The sequence below is a fragment of the Zonotrichia leucophrys genome, chromosome 2 (genome assembly GCF_028769735.1).
Source record: "Zonotrichia leucophrys gambelii isolate GWCS_2022_RI chromosome 2, RI_Zleu_2.0, whole genome shotgun sequence".
NCBI classification, from domain to species: Eukaryota; Metazoa; Chordata; class Aves; order Passeriformes; family Passerellidae; genus Zonotrichia; species Zonotrichia leucophrys.
The window spans coordinates 93,032,707-93,056,869 of record NC_088171.1 but is presented as its reverse complement, the minus strand read 5'-3'; the positions used below and the strand labels follow the sequence as shown (position 1 = coordinate 93,056,869).

Sequence of the window (24,163 nt, the reverse complement as noted above, 5' to 3'; positions counted from 1 at the left end):
AGAATCTGGACTTCATTTACAATCTGCTGGGTTGGAGGCAGGAACCAGAAAAGTGCTTTGAGAAGTACTGCAAATGTTTTTCTCTCCCTCCCCTCCTTTGCAGGATGTATGTGACATTATCACACCACAACAGTGAAGCTATAAAAACATTGTTGTGTCCTTTTTTTTTTGAAGAGACAAAACACAACCTTAGAAAAAAATTTTGACTGCATAAAACCACATCTTTCTCTGAGAAAATCTGGTAGCAACTTCAGAACACTCCAGGATAAAGTATGTGGAAGAGATTGATTTTGAGACTTATATTTCTTTGAGAGTTATATTTTCATTAAATATGAACTTCTCCACAGTTCAGTGACTTTTTTAAAAAATTATTTTTACTGGGAATTTTGAAGAATAAGTGAAAAGGCACTTCCTAGCTTGCCTGCCTGAACTAGCTTGGGATGAATAAGGTGTTACTCAGCAAAAGAATGCATGAGAAAGAATTACTTCAGAACAGAAAACAGTCTTTTTGGTAGTATCCTTGTTTGTCACAGATTTAATGTTTGTAGCCTTTGAATGTCTCTCTTGCCACCTTTGAATAAGTGCTTCCAGTTCTGGGATATCTGTTCCTTCCAAAAAGGAAAACTGCTTGCATGCTACAGAAACATGATTAGCAGGTAGCTGAGCACGGGGCAATAAAATAATCTTGATCGCTATCAGTTTTGCTTTTAGCTATGGAGGGAGGATCACCCTAGAGTGGAGAGGAGGAGAGCACCTGGCAGAGAAGTGGCATAAGTGGCAGGCAGTAGCAGAAGGGAGTGTGAAGTACCACACTGGCTTCAGTTCCCTCGGGTGAGCCACAAGCTCTGTTAGCTGGGTAATAGAGATCCTGCCTTCCTCACCTCTGTTGGCTGTTGAAATGATCTTTGATGCTGATCAAGTTACCTCTGAACAGAGGGAAAGGCTGTGTTTTAATGTTTTCGTCTGTAGGATGATGGTTTTGATCAGGTTCAGTATTGCAGCCCTTAAAAATAATTTCTTTTCACCTCTGCCTGTGTAAATAGTCTCGTCATGTACATACACCACCTTTATTTTATGCTGCTTGATGTTGTGCTGCTTTTTCAAGCCACATTTGAAGCTTCTCCTGAGACTAGTATGAGACAAAAATTTTGTTTCTTTTCAGAGGTATAAAATTCGTATTCTGAATTCATGTGATCCTGAGGTGAACTTATTTTTATTACTTTTGGTTTTTCCAAATATTGCAGCTATGAAAAATAGAATTATATTCTCCTGAATTTGCTCTTTGGCGCAATCTGTAAGCAATTCATGCCTTGCACACTTTAGACTTGTTCAAGAAGTAATATTTTTTACTACCAATTGGGAAACTGTTGTATTCAATATTCACTTGATAAAATTTACCACTTTTTGTGTCATTAATGAGATTTTTATTGTATCTGCACTGGCTAACAAGTTATTGCAGTTTCATCTCTCATTTTGTTTTGCATAACAAATACACATTTTCTATTGGAAAAAGTGATTCCTTTAGTGCCTGTTTGAGGGAACAAATGGTGCTCCCCTCAGTTGTCTGATCTGATTGAATAGGATGGTGTTTGCAGGGGAAAATGGAGTGGCTGAAGTAGAATAATTAAAGGTTGCTTTTTAATAACTTTAAATCTTAAATGATAACTCGCTGAATAGATTGCTTGAAATTATCGGTTGTGGAGGGTGGTTTTGAGTGTGATTTTTTTGCTCCCCAAACATCTTTGAGTAGGATTGATAGGCCTCCCATTTTGGTGCCATCAGCTGAATGAATACAGTTGTTGATGGTTGCTGAGAGTTGTTGGATACATGGTGCAGGCCAGCAGGAGAGCTGCCTACAGGTGATGCTCTGCATGCATCACCGATCCAGTACTGCTGCTGGGTGTCCTCACTGCTGACTGTCCTGGGAAGCCAGCTCAGCATCAAAACCTCCCTGGGGCAGCACCTGTGACCTGGCACGAACATCATAATGATTGGTATCTGAGAAGTGCAGCAGAAACATGACTCCTCCCAACTTCTGACAGACCTCCTGCAGGAAGTGGGAAAGAGTAACCAATACTTTAAAAAAAACTGGCATTGAAGTCAAAGCTTTAACCCCACAATTTTCTAGTGCTGCAATAACGTAGTCTTGGCATAATGTGGTTTGTGGAAAGCAGCAATGGGAGAAAAGCTGTTGTTTCTGGCATGTTTTAGGATAGAAGAGAAGTCACATATCAAACTTAGAGGAAGAAAACCCTTAAAATTCTAGTAATCACTATCTGCACATCCACTGTAAAATTTGGAGTCCTGTAGTTGGCTTATGGGTCAGTTTGGAAAGCTGGGTTTTGATATTTCTGAGGACAAGGATAACTTTGGGAGGCACATGTCTGGATGGTTACTTATATTTGGTAGCACCCATCTCTTTCAAAGGCCTCACTTCTTTCATGGGACGAACTTGCAGGTCATGCTTCTGCTCCACTGAAGCAGGGCTGGGAGTGAAAAGCAAGGGCCTCCTGCTGGGAAAGGAAGAGATTCAGCAAGGGAACAGTGGCCTCTGATGACAAGAATTGAGAAGTGCAGGAGGCCACGCCAGCAGCACAGGCTAAAATCCCAAGGAATTGATGGTCTCCATCCTCAAGGCAACCAGCTTAAAAATGTTTCTTATCCATGTCTGACACTGTAAAGAGACAGATTAATGAAATGCTAGTTTTGACCGCTGTAACACGCTAAACCAAAGAACAAAACAACATTTACCTTCTTGAGAGAAGGTAGGATATTTCAAGTTTATAAATGTGTTGGAAGTAGAGATACATTTGTATTATACACCTGTGTTAGGTTTTAATCCTAACCTACTAATGAACACTTACTAAGTAGGAAGGCAAATTTGTCTCTCTAGTGCTGATTCTGCAGTTTATTAGGCATAGTTCCTGCTTCAAAAGTCCTGTTGAATGTTAATGATAAACTATAACATTTAGGTGGTCTTCTAAATGTTGATGAGATCATGTCCAGTTTCTTCTGATACAGTTATACGAGGGGAGAGAGGGAGTGAGTATCTATGTGTGGGTCTGTACATGTGTGGGATACATTACTTGATTTTTGACAGAATAGCAGCTACAACTTCTTTATCTACAGAGTGGTTTTTTTTGTTTGGTTCACCCAGAGGTGGCTGGCAGCAGTATGGCTATTTTTTTTTTAAATATTCCTGCAACACATACAATGCAATGTTAGCATTCAGATAACCTTCTTTTTCCTGCCATTAAATACTCCTTGATGAGCAGTATTGGCACTGGTCCTGCCCCCAAGTCATAGTTCATTTTGTATCTGTTTCCTCTTAAATCCCTTTGCATGCAGTCAGCCTTACAGGTCATAAATGAGAGACTGCCAGCTTATTTGCTGTCTGATTGCTTTCACAAATGCTTCTGGTGTTGATCTTTCTGAGAAAATAGAAAGTGATTGCAGTTTCTGTCAAACATGGACAGTGTTTTGTAGCCAGGACACAGAAAGGTAGAAGGGTTAAAAATGACACATTCCCTTGAAGTGGCTTTATGACTGCTGCTAATTTGAATGCTCAGTAATAGAGATCTGTTGGATGGAGGGGTTACCCTTCACTATTAATGACTCATTGGCCTCCTTCCCAAGCTGCCTGAAGTGCCGCTCTCCCTAGTGGAAGTAATTTTGTCTTTGAAGTACTTTCCAGGGCTGTCAACTAACGTTCCACAGTTCCCAGAGGAAATAATAAGCCATGAGTGCATGTACACTGAAAATGTAGAGTCTGAAACTAAACTGTTCCTATAGGAGCCTGGCAGTCTGCTTCTCTGTGGAATTCAGCTTGTTTATACAATCTTATCTGGCTAAGCTTTGGTATTTTATCTGGCAGGCAGTTCCTATGAAAAGCAGCTGTCCAAGCAGTGGGAGTGGTGCTCCTGGTGGTTTTTTCAGGTCTATAATTTCTTGTTTCATGTAAATTACAGAAATACAATACTCTCTTGGCTACAACCAAATGCTCTAAGCAGTTTTCTTAGCCTTATAAATAGCCCTTCAGTATGCTCTGCTGTTATGTCCTGTGTGACTTATCGATAGGATTTGTGATGCCCACTAGCAAGATGTAAGGTATTCTGTAAAGCCACAGGATGACTACAGAATTGTTAGAAGAGCAAAGTTATAGATTTTACAGGTATTTTTTTAACCATGACCATCACTGTTGTCAAGAAAATGAGCACAGTCTCCATCTCTGCATGAAGAGATCTGTACATTTATCTGCTCTAACAGAAAGGTCCCTATGGGTAAGGAGGTAATTTTAAAAAACCCCAAAAACTCCTCACTGACCAAACACATAGTAACAGAAAAGACTCAGTCAAAATACTTTAGATTTAGTGTAACTCATTAATAGAGAAAATGTTTCTTCAAATGTACTGAGAAAGGAAGCTTTTGGGGGAAAGAGCGGCTACTCAGTGCCTACAGAGGTGTTTGAGGTATGTTTGGTGTAGCTTTGGCTTGCAGATTCAAGTAAGAGAGAGAAAAGGTCACGAGTTCTTCTCCAACCATGGTAAATTATGTTCCTCATCTCTTTTTACAGGAACAGTATTTTCAGTCAAAAGCAAATAATGGGAACAAGTAAAATTCAGTCCAAGTCTGTTAAAGTTTAGTGATTATCCAGGATTATCAGTCCAGTTTGTAGTACATCTTATCTGAAAGCACTGCATCTTGTAGATTAAAATGATTCATATAATCTGGTGTGTTCTAAGAAATGAGGAACATGTTCAAGACCCAAAAGACTAATTCTCCCTCTGTCACCTGTATGTATGCAAGTAACATTTAAGTCTGGCCTCCTTTGAGACATAAGAAAATATGAGTCCCTGTAAGATTCAGTGCTTTAAGCATTGTTCAGATGTGCCATTTGATGCCACTTCTCACGCTAATGTACATGCAAACTTCTATAGACCCCTTCTGTTCTGCAGAAGGGGAATTTGATATGGCAACAAATGAAAAATGAGCTCTGTCTGGTTCCATATGGTACATTCTGGTCTTGCCTGAGACCTGGCATCAAGCACAGTCCATTTCTTTAGCTGAAGCAGCATTCCTGCTTGCAATCCTGTATGGTGAGAAACTCAAAACCTAACAAGTTGCTGACCTTCATTAAAAGAGTGTCATCATAAATTATACACTGATACAGTTTCCATTTCAGCTATACACATGGCACCTGAGCAGTTTAGTACTGGTCACCTTTTTGTGACCACCCCACAGCTGATAAAAGTGAATTATGTTGGCTGAAGTCTCCCAGTTCCCTTGTGAAGAGGGAAATTTTATTTTCATTTTGGTAGGGATTGATGACTTTCTGCTGCCACAGCAACAGCTAATTATGTTAAACTTCAGTTTTCTTTATTCCTGCAGCAAGAGTATGGTTCTAAATAACATTGAGGGTGTAGCTGTTTAGTTCTACAGGATTGTTTTGTTTGGTTTTACTATTTTTTTTAATTTTAAGGTGATGTCTCAAGTGAATGTAACCACTAGAGAGTGGGTTGTCTTGAATTCAAGTAATGTAATATTCCCTGTATTGTCAAAGAACATGTATTCTGAACTGCAGATTTTTTTCTAGAAAATAAAGTTAGTATTTTTTCTTTAAAACTCTTCAAATTAGCTCTCATTTCTCCAACCTGTAATATCTTTTAACAGTTTTTTACCTGTTACAATTTGATTTCATTTTCCTCATATAGAACCCCATTTATAGTCAGAGTTGGAAACTAGTGCTTGGCCACTGTTTTAAAAATAAAAACTCTGGTCATCAGCAGGACATGGACTTCATTTTTTAACATGGTCCAGCCCTGTAATACTAAATCCTAGAATAGTCAGTGGTCCCACAGTGAAGGTAACCTGCATCACTTGTAATGTAATCCCTACTCATGCCTGGTTTGTGTTTGGAGGAAAAAGTTAGCATTTTTGTGGTGAGATGGGCTTTTTGTTATTAAAGGGGGTGGTTGTTTTGAAGCTGTTCAGAGGTTAGGAATGCTGGCAATCATCTGGGGAGACTGATTAGTGGGCTGAGCACAGGTGAGGAGGTCACAAGCACAAAACAATCACTTCTTTTGTGCCAGTGCCCTGCAGTGGTTCAGCTCAAGGGAGATGCCTCAAAAATTACTTATGTGTGTTAGGAGGTACATAATACAAGTCATACTTCTGTGACTTTGCTACTTTATTATCACAAAGTTGCATCTTGTGAGAATTAACTCTCTAGGTTGTTGTTAATTTAAGGGAAAGAAAACAGTTTTGTCAACAAATATTCTCACATGAATTATTTGATAAAACTTTTGCAAGTTTGCCTTAAACTAATTAAGTATTAATATTCTTACAGAGAGAGAGAGGGATGTAACAGCTACCTGCATGCTTCCAGGGGATAGATGGCTAACCAGGGCATGTGTTTCATTTTACCTACAGTGCAATGAACTGTACTGACCTGCCTAATTTTCTGAGTCTTTATGGAATGGAGTTTTTGTTTTAAGCTTTTTTGCCAGTACTCCTAGAGACAGTCTAAAATGCATAAACCCATGTGTAATTTTAATTGGCATCTTAAACTGAAAATTTTGTGATAAAGATTCTCTTGGACCTTAAGGCAGAGCAGTACTGTTCTACAGCACTGTATTTCAAGTAAGGAAGGAACCTGGATTCTAGATCTGAAGCCCCAAGTTGTTTTCATAGGACTGTCACAGAAATTTATCAGTGAATTGTGGGGGTGAGCTGGGCACAGTGTTGGAGACTGTGGTGATGAAAGATATCTCTTGTACACCCATACTTTTCAAGTACAAATATTTGTTGTGAACTTTTGGAATCATCCATCAGAAGTAGCTGAATGTAGATGGTGATCTTGTTGATAGAAGAGGAATAATACCTGGCTTTGGCAGCAGTAATTGGCTACTGTACTCAGAAGAGCAGTCACTGCACTGACTGTTCACCAGGTGAACTTGAGAAGGTGCCATCTCTCTACAGTCACTGTTTTGGCTGTGAATACCCTTCCAGAAACCAGTTGGGAGCTTCTTGTGTTTGGGTGATTGTAAGGACTTCCAGTCCTGTGCCTCACTGGTGTAAATAACACAACAGGGCCTGTGCAGCTGGTACAGTCCTGAACATCCTGGGAAGAGAGAGAAGAGGTGAATGTGGAGTTAAACACAACAGATTTGTCCAAAGAATATCTTCATTTCACAGAAATATTTTCTTCAGGATGACCTTCCAGATGCCTTGTGATGTCCTCAGAGTTACTATAGCCAGTGAAAATAAGTTATAGGAAAATGCAGAAATAATCTTTCTGAAGTCTTTAAATTAATTTTTTCCAGCCCAAAGGACTAGGTAGGATCACTGTATAACTTAAACAGGAAGCAACCACCTCTTAGGAGCCCACCTAATCTAACACCCTGCTCTGAGGAAGGTCAGTTAGGTCAGGTTGCTACTGACCACTTTTTTTTAGTGTCCTTTAATTAGTATAATTAATGTCACTTAACTGAAATCTTTCAATAATACATCTTGAAAGTGGACTTGAAAATGAAACCTTGCAAGACATAAAAATGCAATTATAAGATTGTTTTTACTAACCCCCTTTTCTCTCCTCCAACCTTTATCAGGTATTGTCTTACTCTTTCAAACATTGATTTGTCAGAAAAGCAATTTTCTTAGTGGCAGTTCTGAAATTGTACTTTGTATGGTACTGCTTGTCTTCAACAGGAGAATAAACTGCAAGTCTGTTAGTTCATCTGAAAAGTATGCTTAAACTCCTGGTGAAATAACTTTCCAGCTAGTGCATGGTTCATGTCTAAAATATGCACAGTATTTTTTTTATTGTGAGATGCGGTGATGCAATTTGTACACCAGCAACTTCATGATTTAAGTATTTTTATGCAAAGCACAAAATTAACTTCCTACGTGGAATAACTTAGTTTACTTGGATGAATTAAAGGTGATCACTTTTCACGTGCCCTTGAGATAACTGCTACAGAGATTGAAATATTCAAACAATTCCCTAAACTGCAGACCCCAGAAAGGCAGAAAGATTCCTGTGAATCTTGCTCTCAAGGCAGGAGCGTGGGTGTGAATCCATGTCCATTCTGTGATCCTTAGCACACACACTAAGCAGAGGAGTTTCCTTGTACCTGCTTCTCTTTCTGCCAGGCTGCTTGCTTACACACTACCTTTTGTTAAATGTCACTTTTAGCACTTTTTATTGCTGTCAAGTTCAGCTGAACTGAAGTAAAATACTCCAGAGAGTAAAGTGATGTAGCAAGAGATGCATAATAACAAAACTCCCTTAACTAGAAAAGCCTAGACTGAAAACATATCTAACTACTCTCTTGCACTCTTGCTTTCATGTTTGTACCTAAGGTTAAGGCACTGTATTGGGTATCAAAACATTCCCCAATTCAGACTTTTAGGTTAGGAATGCATATATGCTCCTTGTCCACTTGGGAGGTATGTGTAAGATTACAGTCCAGCTCTGAAAATACAGTCTCACGTCCAAGATGGTGTATCAGGCTTGCAGCAAGAAACTGCTTTCTGTGCAGCTGACAAGAGCTGAGAATCAGAAGTCTCTTTTCTCCAAAACATGGAAGAAGTATGGGGAGTTATTGTAAATAATTAATTAATTCTGAGTGTTGTGCTGATTGACATAAAGTGAAACAAAGATTAGAGTAAATGGAAGAATTAATTTGCTTTTTCCCCATATTAGTATTATTTTTTCGTATTATTATTATTTCCATATTGCTATTAGTGCCTTCACTGAACCAGCTGGAGGAAGAAAATGGCCTGCAGATTGAATTATTCTGTTTGATACATTGGTACTGTTTCTCTTTCAGATGAAGTGGACTACAGCAATTTCGGGACCAATACACTGTCAAGGAAGAAGAAGGCTCTGGTGACACTGCGCAATGACAACCTCCGCCGGCGTCCCCACATCAACATTAGCATGCCTCACGATTTTAGACCGGTGTCTTCCATAATTGATGTGGACATTCTCCCCGAAACACACAGGAGAGTGAGGCTGTATCGACACGGGTGTGAGAAACCCTTGGGGTTTTATATTCGCGACGGCACCAGTGTAAGGGTGACTCCTCATGGACTGGAAAAAGTTCCCGGTATCTTCATCTCCCGTATGGTTCCTGGTGGCTTGGCAGAGAGCACGGGCTTGCTGGCCGTGAATGACGAAGTCCTGGAAGTCAATGGCATTGAAGTAGCAGGAAAGACTCTTGACCAGGTCACAGACATGATGATCGCCAACAGCCATAATCTCATTATCACGGTCAAGCCAGCAAACCAGAGGAACAATATTATTCGGAGCAGTAGGATGTCTGGTAGCTCTGGCCAGTCCACAGACAGCACTGCGAGTCACCATAGCTTGCCTACACCCCACGTGCTGCAGAACTTCCACCCTGATGAAATGGAGAGTGACGAAGAGGCTGACATTGTCATCGAGGGTGGTCTGGAGCCACAACACATTCCTAAACTGCACAGCCTTACTTCCAGTAGCCTCTCTCGAATCAATGGCAGCAGCCTTAGCCACAGACTTCAAAGGGACCTGGTGCTCAACAACAGCTCTGGCCGAGAAAGCAACGGCAACCTCCACAAATTACTCAGTTCCTTAAAAACTGATCCCCGACACAGTCTGGTTATCCCCAGAGGAGGTATCGAGGAGGACGGAACAGTGATTACACTTTAGTAGCGATTTCTGCAATTGTCCTTACAGTCTTAAGTGCCAATTGGGACAATCAACTCGTGCAACACGTGCACGAAACAGGGAGCTAACATTCACAGACCTCACGGTTGCAGAAAATTGTTGCTTTCTAGGAAACGTGGCATCTGGAGTTAGACATAAAACTGTCATGCACTGCAAAATTTGTCAGGAGAAAGCCAGAGTGCAAAACCTGGTTTATGTTCCAGCCCTGAAGCGAGAACACAAATTTGTTTTAGTTGGTATAAACCTAAGCAGTCTTACAGGCTATCCATAGCACTGTTATATACTCGGGTTTGAAAGCATGGGTAGATGTATTTATACATGCATATATATGAATTAGATTTTAATAGTAACAGGCATGTCTATTTGAAGTGGAATCTGGTTTTCTTCTAACACCAGCTAAGGAGAGAGTACTTCTTAATAGCTATACCGTCGTCTTCTGTTACATACAGCCAGCCCTTCTGCCGACTTGTTTACACCGTCTTTTCAGCGTTATGTCTAATCCAGACGAGCTCTGTAAAAGCAGCCGTTTCCTATTCCGGTGGCAGCAGCGTTGGGGAGACGCCGCAGACCCATTTTCCAAAGGAAACGATGGAAATCCATATCCATGTAAAGCCGCGCCTTGCCCGCGGCCCGAGGGGCGGCGCCGGCTGTGGCCGCGGCTGCCGGGCCATGGGCGCCACCTGCCGGCCGGCGGGGGCAGCGCCGCTGCCGCCTTGTATTCTCTTACCATATTTATTAGATGATACCTCCTTTTTTTGATTTGTTTGGTTTTTTTCCCCCCTTCCCGCATCATCTCTGTTTTTTCAAAATCATTGTTCATGTGAGTTTTTAGGCGTGCAAGCCTCAGAGCTGACACAGGTCCTTGCTGTACCTTTGGGGCAATCCTTGACAAGAGATTGCCCTGCGAAGGGGAGAGGTGCTGACTGACTCTCAAGCCTAACTTAGAATAGTTCTGTTATTTTTGGACTCCTCCAGTAATAAAGCTTAATGTCTACACAGGACTTCTAGAAGGTTAAAATATACTGGATATATGTGAAGGTCAGACACTTTTGCTGGGTGGCCAGGTGACTAGTGAGTGACCAGTGACTGTTGAGTCAGTACCTGTCTGCTTCTGGAAACACCATGAGTTTTATGAAAGTGGTCTAATCTAAAATATTTTGTTATATCTTGATCAGTGTAAGGAACAAAATATAAATGTTTTAAAATGTATTTTTCTACTTTTAGCTTGTGTCATTTGCTCTTTGTTTTTAACTTTGTAGTACATGAAAGCTTTTTTTATATGGTGGAATAGACATTTCTTAAATATTTTATGAATATGAAAATTCAGGAGTCTTGGTTTGGAAAAATTACATTCCGTTTTGGAATCTGTAATGGCTGGAAAAAAGGATGTGTGGACTAATTAATTGTCACTAATTTAGAATACCTGTGGAACAACCAGTCTTCTGCTCATGGTTAAATATCTTTGGGACATTGAACTTAGTTTATTTCTTTTAGATTTGCTTTAAGAGTTTATTTTAAAAGTCTTTCACTTACTCTAATTAAAACTTTCTAGGTATCAAAGCAGCTATAGAGCTGTACATATTTTTCCCAGCACAGTAAGAATAGAACACTGATCCTGTTCGTCTCAAAACTGTGTTTGTACTTTACCAAAGGTTTTCATTAAAAAAAATAAATCTGATTATTGGTGCAGTAAAACAAATTAATAGCTGGATATGCTTCAGTCAATCAGACCATCTTATCTGGAAAAATTTGTTACACTTTAAATAAGACTACTTTTATGAATAAGTGGATTTGTCTGGCTGAAGTTACTCATTTTACCTTAGTTAACTGATGAAAATGTGACCTTGTCTGCAATAAAATGTTCGCTGTCTTACTTGTACTCTGTATTTTCTCCGTGTGCCTCAAGCATTTTATGTGGAAGTATCTCGCCTCTCTATGAAAACAAGGTATCCAGTTTGGGTGGCTCTTCAACTATGCAACTATTTTAGTGCAGTATCTTTTCTCGGTGCTCCTCACAGCCTCTCGGCCCTCCTCACAGCATGGCCAGCTGCAGACCTCTGGGCTTTGATTCTGGCTCCATGGAAATTCTGGCTCCATGGAAAGAGGCCAGGAGACCTGTGATGGCCACTCTGCACCCCTTTGCCCGCAGCCTGCTGGCTCTCGCTGTCCACGGAAAGCGTTCCAGTACCATCTATCCAAGCTTTCCACCTCATTCATCGCAGGAGAGAGGAAGCATAAGTTGTTTCACACGCATGTACAAATTACAAACAGAACAGCCAGCTGTTGATGTGTCAACCTTGGATCCAAAAAGTAACTTGGATCTAAAAAACAACTTTTAAGGCTTGCAAATATTTTGTGCAGCATCGTCGTGGGGAAAATAAACAAGCACACACACACAAGCCAGCTTCTATTTTGAGTGCCCCGTAGCCGCAAGCGGCGCTATGTTGTACACTCACAGTGAGCTCCCTTCCCAACTCACGCCGTAATGAGAAGAATCTGCCTGGAAGAGCGGCTGAGCCGCTCGGGTTTCGCGGGCCGGGGCCCCCTCGGGTGTGGGACTGAGCTGCCGAAGGGGGCTCTGAGGGAGGGCTGAGGGAGCAGCGGTAAGCCTGCCCTCGCTAAAGGCCACATCCTCCACAAACGCTCCTGCAGACGGAGCCCCGCTCTTGTCCCAGCGCCAGGCAGGGGCGGCTCAGAGGCGGCGGAGCCTGAGTTTCCTCCAGCCAAGCGCGATTCCCAGCCCGGGCACCGGCCATAGGCTCGCTCCGCATGTACGTACGCTCCGTATGCAGCGCCGGAGAGCGGGGGCCGGGCCGCTCCCGCCCCGCCTGCCGGCAGCGCGGCTGCGCCGGCCCGCCCGGTCATGTGAGGGGCGGCGCATCCCGGTGGGAGCGGGACGTAGGATGGCGGCGGCTGCCGGCGCTGGTGACCGGGCTGGAGCCGAGCTGCCGGACGCCTGCCCCGGCGCGGACAGCGGGAACGTGTCCCAGAGCCAAAGCAGGGCCTCCGGCCTCGGGGAGGCGGAGGACGAGGATGCCTCGGAGGCGTCGCTCAGCGCCACCGCCGCCGCCTACTCCGCGTACCTGCTCGCCGACCGCAGCCTCTTCAGCGAGCAGGTGGGCGAGGGCCGGGCCGGGGGCTCCCGCACAGCTCCCGGCTCAGGGAAGGGGTGCCATGGGAGCGCAGCCCTCTGGAGCTGGACACGCTCCTGGCCTGGGGCTGTGCAGGACAGGACGTAGCGGGGGTCGCGTCCCTTGCGCTGAACGAAGCCGAGAGAGGGAAAAGCCTGTGGGATTCCTGTGGGACTCGCTGTAGTCTGACCGATAAATGAGGTCTTGTTTGTGAGGCTGGCCAGGGATTTGTGAATGTGTGCCTGTGTATGTTTTCAAGCGCTTTAAGTGACCTCTGTTTTGCAGATAGAAAGCTTAGACAAGAGTCTAGAAGACTTACTGACCAGGGTGGATGAATTCGTAGGAATGCTGGATATGGTACGTATAAGTTGGATGTGGTTGTGTTTTCAAAGTCAGATTAAACACGGTTGAATTGGTGTTTGTAAGTAAGACACAGACAGAAAAAAGCCTTTAGTCTGTGCATGTTCCAGAATGAAAACACATTTGATAATTAGATGACTTATTTTGGTAATCAGGTAACTCATGGATGAAAACTACCAAGCTTTCATGTCAGAGCAAAATGTGTCCATATAGCTATATAATCATTGAATCATATAGAACTTAGTAGGGAAAAGACCTCTAAAATCATCAAATACAACCATTAACCCAGCACTGCCATATTCACCCCTAAACCATGTCCCAAATTGCCACATCTTTTAAATACCATCACCACTTCCCTGGGCAGCCTAAATACCTTCATCACTTCCCTTGTCAGGCTTAAATGCTTGACAACCCTTTCAGTGAAGAATTTTTTTCTAACTGGATATTTGTGTAGTTGTATTTGTATTCTTGTTTAAAAGAACAGTATGATATTCTGCTTATTCTTGGAAATACACAAAGACATCCTTTGTTGGGTTTATAATGAAAGTATCTAATCCAAGTTGCCAGGCCTCCAAAGCTAGATTTGTCTTTAGGGGACCCTCCTTTCAGAAAGGCAGCTTTGTTTTCACTTTTCTCATGGGGTTAGATGGGTGAACTGAATGGAAAGTTCCTGTGAGCTGGCACTGGTAGGTAGGCTGCCTTTTAAAGTGTAGCACATATGGTTTTCCTGCACAATTCTGTGGTAGGTTTGAGGTTTTTTTAATACCAGTAAGCTAAAATTTTTGTGGCCTCACTTTTGTAACAAACCTGAGGAAAAGTACAGGTGGTAAAACTTAAGACAAAATTTTAGCTTAGTATGTTTCTTTCTTTAGTGTGTCTTAGAAAATGTTCCATCTCACTTCAGAAGAGATTGTATTAGCCTACTTTTAATATAAGTATAAAGCTAAACATTAGTCTCTGCAAAATACATTTTGTTCAGCATTTGAAGAAGAAACTATACAAAAAGTTGTGTAGTGTACTGATTTTAATGCACTATAGTGTATTGAATTTAATCTAGTGTTTTTATACTAATTTATTCCAGTATTTTTAAACTCTAAATTGTAGGCTGTTGATTGGAGCACATTTCTAGTTTCCAGAATAAAATCTACTAAATATTTTGTTTCATTCATTGATTTTTGTATTATTTCTTTGCATTCTTTAGATTAGAAGTGATTCCTCTCAAGTTGTCAATGAAAGTATACCTGAAATTTACACAAAAGCTACAGAAATGAGGCAGATATATAGGAAGATTGACAAACTAGAGGTATGTATTTGCTGTCTTCTAGATGCATTTTGTTTGCTAACAGAAGGAAAAATCAATGTCTGCATATTTGTGTGTGTATGTGCACACATGTGGAGTGAGCTCAGGTGAGTTGTGTTCTCCATGTCTATGCTGGGTTCAGTACTTCAGTGTTAATAAAGAGAACTACATTTATGAAGAATTTCTGGGGACTGTGGGAATTCCAGACGTGTTTTAGATCTTTTTGTAACATATTTAAAAAAAACACCAAATTGTTCGTTGACTGTTTAAAGCAAGGCAGTTTTTTGTGTTAGCTTTCAAAGTTTCAGAAACAAATAGACTGAGAGATCTCTTGATCCCTAATAAAACTTCAAGACTGTGTTTCAGATCCTTGGTTTTTCTTTTGGTGGTAGAAAGGCAGGTAGGTGTCTAGATTCTGAAAAATCCAAATTAGTAATTTGAAAGGTAAATTGGAAAAGGAGGATTATTTTATTAGATTTAACCTGGTTTTCAGCCTTTTAAGTATCTCAAGTAATTTCTAGCATTAAAATGGACTTATAGGCAGAAGGGAAATTGAGCATGAAGTTTTTGATGACTCATTTAAGCAATGGATCTTTCACCACTCTTTTGCAATACGTAATTCTATTTTATGTCATTAGGCAAAGTGTCATATTTATTTATTTGGTTTTTTTTTTACACCAGGCTTTTGTGAAAATGATTGGGAATAGCGTAGCTGGACTGGAAGAACGGGTCGCAAAGGCAGAAACAGACCTTGGAGCTTTTCCCAGCACCTTCAAGAAGCTCTTGCACACAATCAGCATGCCATCCTTCCTTAATGTAAGTAAAGTTTTGCTGCCATGTGACCAGCTTAGTTGCTCTGCTTACTAGACCAGATAATTAAATTAGTAATAAGTTTGTTGCACCTGTGTATGAATGTAGCTGTACATTTTTAATATACTTGATTAGGGTTTTTACAGAGTTCTCAGGCTTCTTTAAAAAAAAAGGAAACAACCAAACTTAAAAATTTAATTTCTTATAAGGATTTGTGTAACATTGCAAAACAAGGCTGAGTACACAAAGAAATGAATGTGAAGGACACAAACAGGCACATAATGCACAAGCCTTTATACTAAAGCACCCCTGATCTCTGGTGGTATGCAAAGCAAGTAGGAAGAGGAGATCCACTGCTCAAGGATCCTTCTGCATTGATAACATCACCACACAAATGTTACCTAAAAGAAAATTAAAGCTAATCTACACAGTATTTTTAAAATAAAGGTTATATTTGTATTCAGTGCACACAGTTGGATAATCATGTTACCACCTTGGTAGCTTTCTAAGGATGCAGTTTTCTCCATCTTTCCTTGTGGACTGTTCCTTTACAAAAGGCTTGAAGCACTCTCTCTGGTATATTTCAGAGATGCCCTACCTAACACTGAACTGGCATTGTGCCTCGGGTTTAAAATAATCTTTTGGTTAAAAAAAAATCACTTGAATTCCTGATATTTCTTGACATCACCTGGCATTACACCGTTTGTAAGTTCTACTCTTTTGCATCTTGTCAGCTCACAGATTATGTTATCTTTTAGTGTATCCATCCTGTACTAACTCAGTTTTCTGTGTTCTGGTAAGAATGATGTAAAAAGTAGCTTTGTAGAAGTGGAGAGGAAGAAGTTTGTGGCTTTTGGAGTATATTTGTTCCTACATCTTCCAAGTATATATCGCAGCAGAGAAAACTACATATAAAAAGAGCATGTGTTGTCTTGTTAAGGCTCAATTCCAGGAACTTGTTCTTCACTGCTGTTTACTGTCCAGTCTGTAAGTTAGTTAATTTCCATCTCATTCTTTCATTTTCCTTAGTGTTTAAGTTCAGGAGTTCTGTAATTTATTTCTTTAAAAAAACTTAAAATCAGCAACACAAAGTTGCACTTTATGGGCTAGTTAAAAAACAAAAAACCTGTATAAATTGCCTTGAAGATTATCCAGCAGAATTTTCCATTTTTTTCTATAAACAGTTATTAACCAAGGAATTACAGTCTTCACTAGAAAAGTTTGCTAGTTCAAAGAAAGTACTTTTTTAGTGTTGTATGGGAGCACTTTGTCAAATTAGCACTTTTTCCGCAATTTAAAAGGTAGAAAACCTTGGAAAGTGTCAGGAGGGTGAACCGGGCATCTCCAGTGGTTTCTTAGTTTGTTTATGGATAGCAACAAAATAACACTCAGAACTTACTGGCATTATTTGATTCACTGAAAGGCAGGTTACTGTTCCAAAGTGATTTTGGATATTGCCTAGTAAGATACCTACTTCCACTTGTAAACACAAGCACAGGTGAATGAAGATGTCTGTAGAGATTACTCCACTTGCCTGGTATTTAACTAGCTCAATACATCAATGGTAAAATACATGTTTGGAAAAGAAGGTTATGCTGATGTCATGATTTTCACTGTAGCTGTAGTTCACATTTTACTGCTAATTTTAATTTACTTAAGTACCCTCATTCTCTTCCAATTAAATGTATCTGTTTCTTTACACAAAGGCTGTATTTTTTATTTTTCAAGATGTGTATTTATAATCTCCCTTTCAGGTTTTGCCCAAAGTTCTTCCCTTGGGAATACCAGGCAGTGTAAAGAACAGTACTATAAGGCTTCTAATATCACTAAGAATGTAGACTCTCAAAAGGTAAAAATGTCTGCTAAGCAGCTGCAAAAATAACTGATCCTAAATGTGTACTTAGGCAATTATGGGTACTGTGCCGGCCTATAAGTTTCCTCACTGGATTGAAATTACTCCTTCTTTGCACAGAGGCAAATACAGCACCTCTTAAATCCATGTCAGGAGTTACAGAATACCTGTGACCTTAGTTTCCCATGCTTGCAGATTGTTATGTGATAGCACAGTACAGAGTAGGAAAGTTTTTTAAAATCATAACTTTGATTTTGAAGGTTGCTTTTACATTTGGCAAAATTTGTGATACAGAGAACACTGATAATACACACTGTTTATAGATCAGATCTTTGTTTATATTTTTAATTTCATTGCAACTTGAATGACAAAACAAACTTAGAGGAATTAATGGTATTGTAAAGTTAAAGACATAATATATCAGCAATTTAGACATAATATATCAGCAATTTTGTGTATAGCAGGAGAATGTGTACTTACTTCGTATGGAAGCTCCACTGAATATCGAGAAATTTCCACTTTGTTTTGTAGGTTTGGTTACTTATATCTTCATTTCGGTGCTGTAAGACCATTCTAAACTCCAGGGCTATCAAACAATGATATTTGGTGTACTTCTAACTTTATTATTGGTGAAGACTAAGTTCCTCATTCCAAACTGACAGGGCTCTATGAAACAGTTGATCAAAATATTTTTATTAGTTGAAAAGAACATTTTATGAGTGAAATCTTGATTTCAAGCATTCTATTTAATGCCAGGCATTGAAAACATGCCCTGTGTCGGCATTGTGTTGCAGCAAGGCTGACACAGTAGTCACTAGTGGTCCTTGTCTTTCAATGAGCCATTGGATACAGCAAAACATTGTACAGTTAATATGTAAAAGAAACATGTACACCGTCTCTGAAAAACAGTGTAACAGCTCTTTTCCAGTCCACTACCAGATTATTTTTAACACTGTATCATATGAAAAAGCTCAGCAGGAGCAGCAACCTTCTTGAAAGAATAATTTGCTAGGTGTGTTTCCATAGGAAGACTTTTTGAGTAACTGAATGAGAACCCAGGCCCAGAACTGACTCAAAAGAAGTGGCTGAGGAGAATTTGAAGGCTGGAGCAGAAAAGGTAAAGGTGTATGGCTTGGAAAGGATGAGGGTTACAATGACTCTCCCATCAGCTGGATGGTACAGTTTGGCTCCTGCAGTGCTGCCATATCGTACATGTTCCAGGACTGGGTCCTTTTAGGTGCTGGAATGGTCAAAGGCTGCATTTCTTCACTAACTTTAGGAACGTGCCAGGCTCATCTGAGCTATGATTAAGAATTCCTCCAACTGAGTATTATGCCTTAAAACTTTTCTTGTTTTGCATTTTAGCTCTGCAGGCTTTGTTTTAAACTGCTTTATGAAAAAGGTGAAAAATAAATTTCTCTAATTTGCAGAAATCGTCTTCCTCACGACAGCAGCAGACCCTCTATGAACCTCCAGTCCTCTTCAAGACTGAAGACTATTTTCCATGTCTTAATGAAGCACCTTATTGATGATTTTTGCTTTGGGATTGATATGAATCAGCCAGAATAGAGAAGCCAAGTGAACAAAAGGAATGCCAACCTCAGAACAACTGCATTTTCTAAGCACTATTGATGGCATATTGCCATTCTGATTCTCATTGTCTTCCTTCAGGCAATATTTTCAGGTAATCTTTCTTTGTGCACATTATTTCAAAAGCCTTCCTAAAACACCATGTAAGTTTTCAGATTATTTTGGGGAAGGAATTTAAGAATATTTTTGAATTACTTTTTTTTAATATGGAAATAATAGGAAACATACTATTGTATATAAGTTTTTTAACACATAAATATCTGTGCTGCTGCACATGTAAATAGCTATATTGCAAGCAGGGGGTTTGTTTGTCTTTTTTCATAATGTGCTGATTGAGTTGAAAGAAAAACTATGCATTAGGTTTTACATCCATTCCAAGGTATAAGCCTGGTCCCTGCAGTTTGTACAGAGAAATGCACCACGTTGGGATTTACTTGTTGCAGGGGCAGGACTTGGAAGGTCGTCCAGGAATCAAGGACATGGCTCAAGCCATGTGATGTAGTCCTAGTTCATAAAGCAAACATCCTACCCCACTGATGATCCTCAGGTCCCAGTGACCCAGACTTTTAATTATTGCATCCTTGTATTGTTTGATGTGTAACCAGGTGGACGTGAAATAAATTTATATATAGAGAGATATAGATGTATAAAACCTGCTGTCAAAAGGAACAAGTACCTAAGTTGGGGAGGGATGACCCTCGACTGAACTTCAGTCAGGTACCTGACCAGATTGCTTTTCCTTCACAACTCTCTGTGGATACTGAGGTTTCCCACGCTGATTGCAATTTGTATTATCAATAAAATAATAGCTGGCTAACCCCTGTTGTGGTCTTGCATTTCACTGGACAGTATTTACCCACCTAGCAGGTGTTAATCATAAATTGATGTATTCCTCTGAACAAGTTTTATCTCTGCTGCTCTGTTGCCAGTGTAACTCACTAGAATACTCAAAATACAAGTCTGGGAGGAATGCTTTAGAGAAACAATATTTCTCTAGATTGCATGTTGCACGCACAAAACAGGTATGTAGTTGCACAGCAGAGATTATATATTAATAGATCTTGTCTCTAAAGACCAGCGGGAATTGGGTTCTAAACATCTTAAATGTATCTGAAGCAACATTTATTAAAATTTAAAGCAAAGATTTTCAAGTCAAAGTTAGTAGGCTCTAAAAGTAGTTCTGATGTAAAACTTACCTGAATTTTAACATAGGAAAATAATCACATAAACATGCAGAAAGAAACAGATATGACTTTGAAGCAGGGCTCCCGTCCCATCCTCCTTGCTTTCATAAATAATTCATTATTCAGATGTTCCACTGGAGCAACAGTTGCATTTCTAAAAGGCGTGGTGCCTTTCACTGTATGCATAAACAATGCTTGAAGGTTTGTCCCTCCTCAGTGAGATCTAATAAAATTACACACTTAGTGCAGCAACAGAAAGCTGCAGTCAAGTACTCTTAAACATGCTGACACTGGTATGAAAAAAAAGGTATTCTTTAGAGCAACTTTCTAATTAAATGAATCACCTTCTCAAATAACTTTGTCCTCTGCTGTGTGGAGCCAAAATGCAGTTTCTTTTAAAAAGACGATGTTTGAAATATTAATAAAGATTTCAACAAGTTTATACAGTTGAATATTTTTGACACAATATTGTTCATATTAGTAAGAGTGCAAATTCATATATTCTGCAGTGGGCATTTTTGTTGAAGTGTTGTATGGAAAATAAAGAGCTGTATCTTCAAGGCACATTACCAATAAAAATCAGACAGTTCCTGTAATTAGTATAGCTCTATGCTGGAAATTCTCCAAAATATTTTTATTACTGAAAATAATGGACAATACATGGAAAATTTGTTAAGGAAATGCTGCAAAAGACAGTAAATTAATTGTGGCTTTTAAAAGACATGGTACAAAATACCAAGGTCACTGTTCATCTGTTACAAAATTAAGCTTGTGGTTATGAAATTAAGGCATTCTCATAATACTGACAAAATGCACCCTGCTGTTGGTTTGTTTGCACGTTGGCTGCCTCCTTATTCATGGTCAGCCTCACCTCGCAGGAACAGCACAAAAAACATCCCAGGTGTTCATACTCAGTAAAGAAATACTCAGAATATTCCTTTATTCTGTCTGCTGTTACCTTGTATTGGTGTAAAGCCAGTAATAACTATATTGTGAATTAGATTCAATATTTACTGGGTTTGCCAGCTGTAAACAAAACCTGAATCTCAAAATCCACTGATGCCAATATTCACAGCCCCAGAAGGCTCTACCTGCATCTTTCCCTGCACCATGTTTATCCTCTTGCCTGAGTTCCAAGATACAAAGCCAGTACCTATGGGGCTACTTCACCTGTTTTTCACATCAGAGCTCTTCATGTAGAACTGGTGGAAAGCAAGATGTGGTTGTGCTGTGCTGCTAAAGGTTGGGTAAACGAGCTAATGTTCAATATCAACAAAGTAATCTACGTACACATCTTACTTTTTTTTCTATGTCATTAAGCAAACGTTTTAAAGCAATCCTAGCAAAAGTAATGCTAAAAGTTTTTATGTTCCTATAGTTAGGAACATAGTCCATTCTAGGCCCATGTTAAAATTAGCATTAGCCTAATGCTAATTGAAACTAATGCAGCTTTCTAAAAGTTGTCTGTTTGCTGTACAATGTATGTCAATATGTCACAGAAGCTGCATTCACAAGATGTTCACAGTGAGGTTATATCACAGTCAGGTTGGACTGAAGGTTGGAGGCCTACTTTTCATAGCTCCTGGACAAAAATGAGCATGATCTGTCTTGCATAGATACTTAATTATATGATAAACTCTGCCTGAAGTCAGCACATAAAGACTGATATTTATATTTAATTATTTTTGGACCACCAGATTTTGTTCCAATCAAGCAGTGCTACAACTGCAGTAAAGCCCAAAGAAATTAGAGAAGGATGCAGATGACTGAAATGAAAAGAAACAGGTTTCATTATTTATCTGATCAAATAAGATAAATTACTTAAAGATGCACTGGGTTACATTGACATAAAAACCTGTGGCATTTCATTACTTCTGCTGACAATAACCTTCAGGGTTAAGTAGTTTTACTTACAACACAAGAATTAAGTAGCAAGGTAAAGCTGGGAAGAGTGACCCTGAGTGAAAGACCTAGCAGAACGAGAAGGAAGACAGCTTGCACCTTTGTCTGTGAAAAGAACTTTATATTTGGAATTGGTAAATAATGCTCCCATTTAAAAAAAAGAAGAAAAAAAAGGAAAACGTTTTTTAATCTATTACTTTTTAAAACTCCCTCACTTTTCATAGAAAAGAAATTGGTCTTGGACCAGCTACCAAGAAAATCCTTGAAAAGCCAGAATCCCTGTCGGATACAGCTGTGGTCACAGAGGACCATAACAGGAGTTGGTATTTTTCCAGCCACTGCAGCTAAATCCGTCAGGGGTGAGGAGTTTCCAGCTGCTGGGGTTCCCATCCCTGCAGGAGCTGGGCTGCTGTGGCAGGCTGTGCTGCAGCAGCAGAGCGGAGGCTTCGTCGTCCCTCAGCTGCTTTTGCTGATTCTACTTCAAGCCAATGGGTGGTAGTACAACCTAAAGATGGTAGTGCAGACTCCAGTTGATCTCAGGGATTTGGAGAGTGTTCTTGACTTTCTTGCTTGATGTTATCTCTTCCCAAACTCTTTCAATGCTGGTCATTTTTTATGATTTTGAAAAACTGTAAGGGGTATGGGAATGGTGCATGATGTCTTAATAAGGAACAAGGAAAAGAGAGAAAAGGACAGAAGGTGTTGTTTGTGGGCAGTACAGTGCAATGCCAGGGAGACAGAATGCAATCACCTATAGATACAGACTGTGAAAAGAAAAAATTAAAATAATGCCTTTGAATTTATGTCAGACTAAAGGATATTGTAGGGAAACCAAAACATCCTGTCTAAAATCCACATAGAAGATTCAAAACGATATTTCATTGTCTGTACATTCATAGTGGACTATTAAAGGGATACAAATACATTAAAATTGCTTTAATAATCATTCCAGTGTGCTATCTATGTGGGATCTTAAATAGTATATTTTAAAAGTGTATTGAAAATACAAATATATGAATGTGCTGACAGACCTAAGAAATTGAACTGAATGTTAGCAAGAATTTCATCAGAGGGTTCAGAGTGAAAAGACAGAGGGACAGAATTCATTGGGGGAAAGTGCATTCACTGAGAAAGGAAGGATAAGTATCCAATTCAATTTCTCATCTCCCACCGTTTCAGAAGCTGAAGGTTTCATGAGAATAGCTCAATGCCTACATTATTTAAAAATAAATTAATTGCCATCTGTTCCTTTCAGGTGACACTGTCGGGAGTTTCTTGACAAGCAAAGCAACCTTTAAGAAAAAACAAAAGCAGAAATTTCCTCAATCCTAGGACATTAAAACTGAGGGCTGGCACTAAATATGACAGAAGCACCTGAGAACTGGAGACTGGCAATAAAGCTGGTTCTGATTGATTCATAAAAATAAAGTCTAAAAAAGGAAAAAATGAATGATAAAAGCCTTATGCAGGAATGGAAGAGGCAGAAAATAGCATAGCCATGAGAGGAGCCAGGGCATGTGCCAAGGTGTGAAATTGCGGTGACAGAGCTGTGAGTAGCATCAACAGCTGAGGGCAAGATCCCTGAACTGGAAGGTAAGAATGGAGATCCACAACAGACATTACATATATATGTGATGTTGTTATTTTTTCACAGTTTAGGAGCTTTTTTTTTCTCCCTCCAATGTGCACTTTTCCAAAGTACATTGTTTTGGATGGGGCTATAACTGTACTAGAACTGTGGATCAATTCTAGTGTGTGTGTCTGGACCCGGCTGCTGTTACTGCCTCTGGTCACTGCCTCTTTCTCAAAAGCAGTAGGACTTGCAGGTAGCTAGCCAGGTCATTGGACTGTTCTGGCTAAAAATCAGTCCTGCCAAGCCAAACAGTCCAGCCCCAGCACTGGTGTCTTGGCACAAGGTGAGGAGTGACACTCCTCTACTCCCAGCCATCCCCCTGAGCAGGCAAGCAAAGCTTTCACCCTGGCAGTGTGTCCCTGAGTACAGCTGGGGAGGTGCCTGCTGTGGAATTAACATCTGTTTCCTTCACGTGTCTTTGATTAGCCAGCCCTTTTCTCTGCAGGAATGGCTTTGCAATTTGTATGGAAACACAGAGGGAAAGAAGAACAGGAAAGAAATAAGGTATTGGGAATAACCTTGTTGTTGTTACAGAGATGTCTGTGTATCAACTAAAATGGGATGGTTCATCTGCTAGTGATACACAGTGCCCTTATTCTTGGTCTCAGCAGTTGCTGGGAACTTTTGTGGAAGTGTGCTTGTTGAATCTAAAATCCAGTGTTTTATTAAGCAAAAAAAATATTTGGGAGGAA

General features: G+C 40.0%; 2 protein-coding genes across 3 annotated transcripts in view; both read left to right on the top strand.

Annotated features, from left to right (window-relative positions):
* The window catches only part of PARD6G (par-6 family cell polarity regulator gamma), a 65,261-nt gene extending 53,168 nt beyond the window's left edge, over window positions 1–12,093 (top strand). The window contains exon 3 of the mRNA XM_064705705.1: window positions 8,832–12,093. Within this exon, the coding sequence (XP_064561775.1) occupies window positions 8,832–9,691 (860 nt within the window). The 3' untranslated portion in view covers window positions 9,692–12,093. The remainder of the gene's footprint in view (window positions 1–8,831) is intronic.
* A 477-nt stretch (window positions 12,094–12,570) lies between these two features.
* On the top strand, window positions 12,571–19,569 carry BLOC1S4 (biogenesis of lysosomal organelles complex 1 subunit 4). 2 transcript variants are annotated; one of them, XM_064705707.1, is made up of 6 exons: window positions 12,571–12,825; window positions 13,126–13,197; window positions 14,402–14,503; window positions 15,182–15,316; window positions 17,065–17,159; window positions 18,593–19,569. In XM_064705707.1, the coding sequence occupies exons 1-5, from the start codon at window positions 12,613–12,615 to the stop codon at window positions 17,146–17,148; spliced, it is 606 nt and encodes a 201-aa protein (XP_064561777.1). In that variant the 5' UTR covers window positions 12,571–12,612; the 3' UTR covers window positions 17,149–17,159; window positions 18,593–19,569. The 2 variants fall into 2 exon arrangements, with proteins under 2 accessions (XP_064561777.1, XP_064561776.1); XM_064705706.1 differs by lacking the exon at window positions 17,065–17,159 and having other exon boundaries at window positions 12,573–12,825.
* Window positions 19,570–24,163: the final 4,594 nt, after the last annotated feature.

Bases quoted from the DNA above. Each gene is read 5' to 3' on its own strand.
- BLOC1S4 (XM_064705706.1), top strand. From the start codon at position 12,613: ATGGCGGCGGCTGCCGGCGCTGGTGACCGGGCTGGAGCCGAGCTGCCG. The intron at 13,198-14,401 runs GTACGTATAAGT...TGCATTCTTTAG, and splicing joins TCGTAGGAATGCTGGATATG to ATTAGAAGTGATTCCTCTCA. The intron at 15,317-18,592 runs GTAAGTAAAGTT...TCTAATTTGCAG, and splicing joins GCATGCCATCCTTCCTTAAT to AAATCGTCTTCCTCACGACA.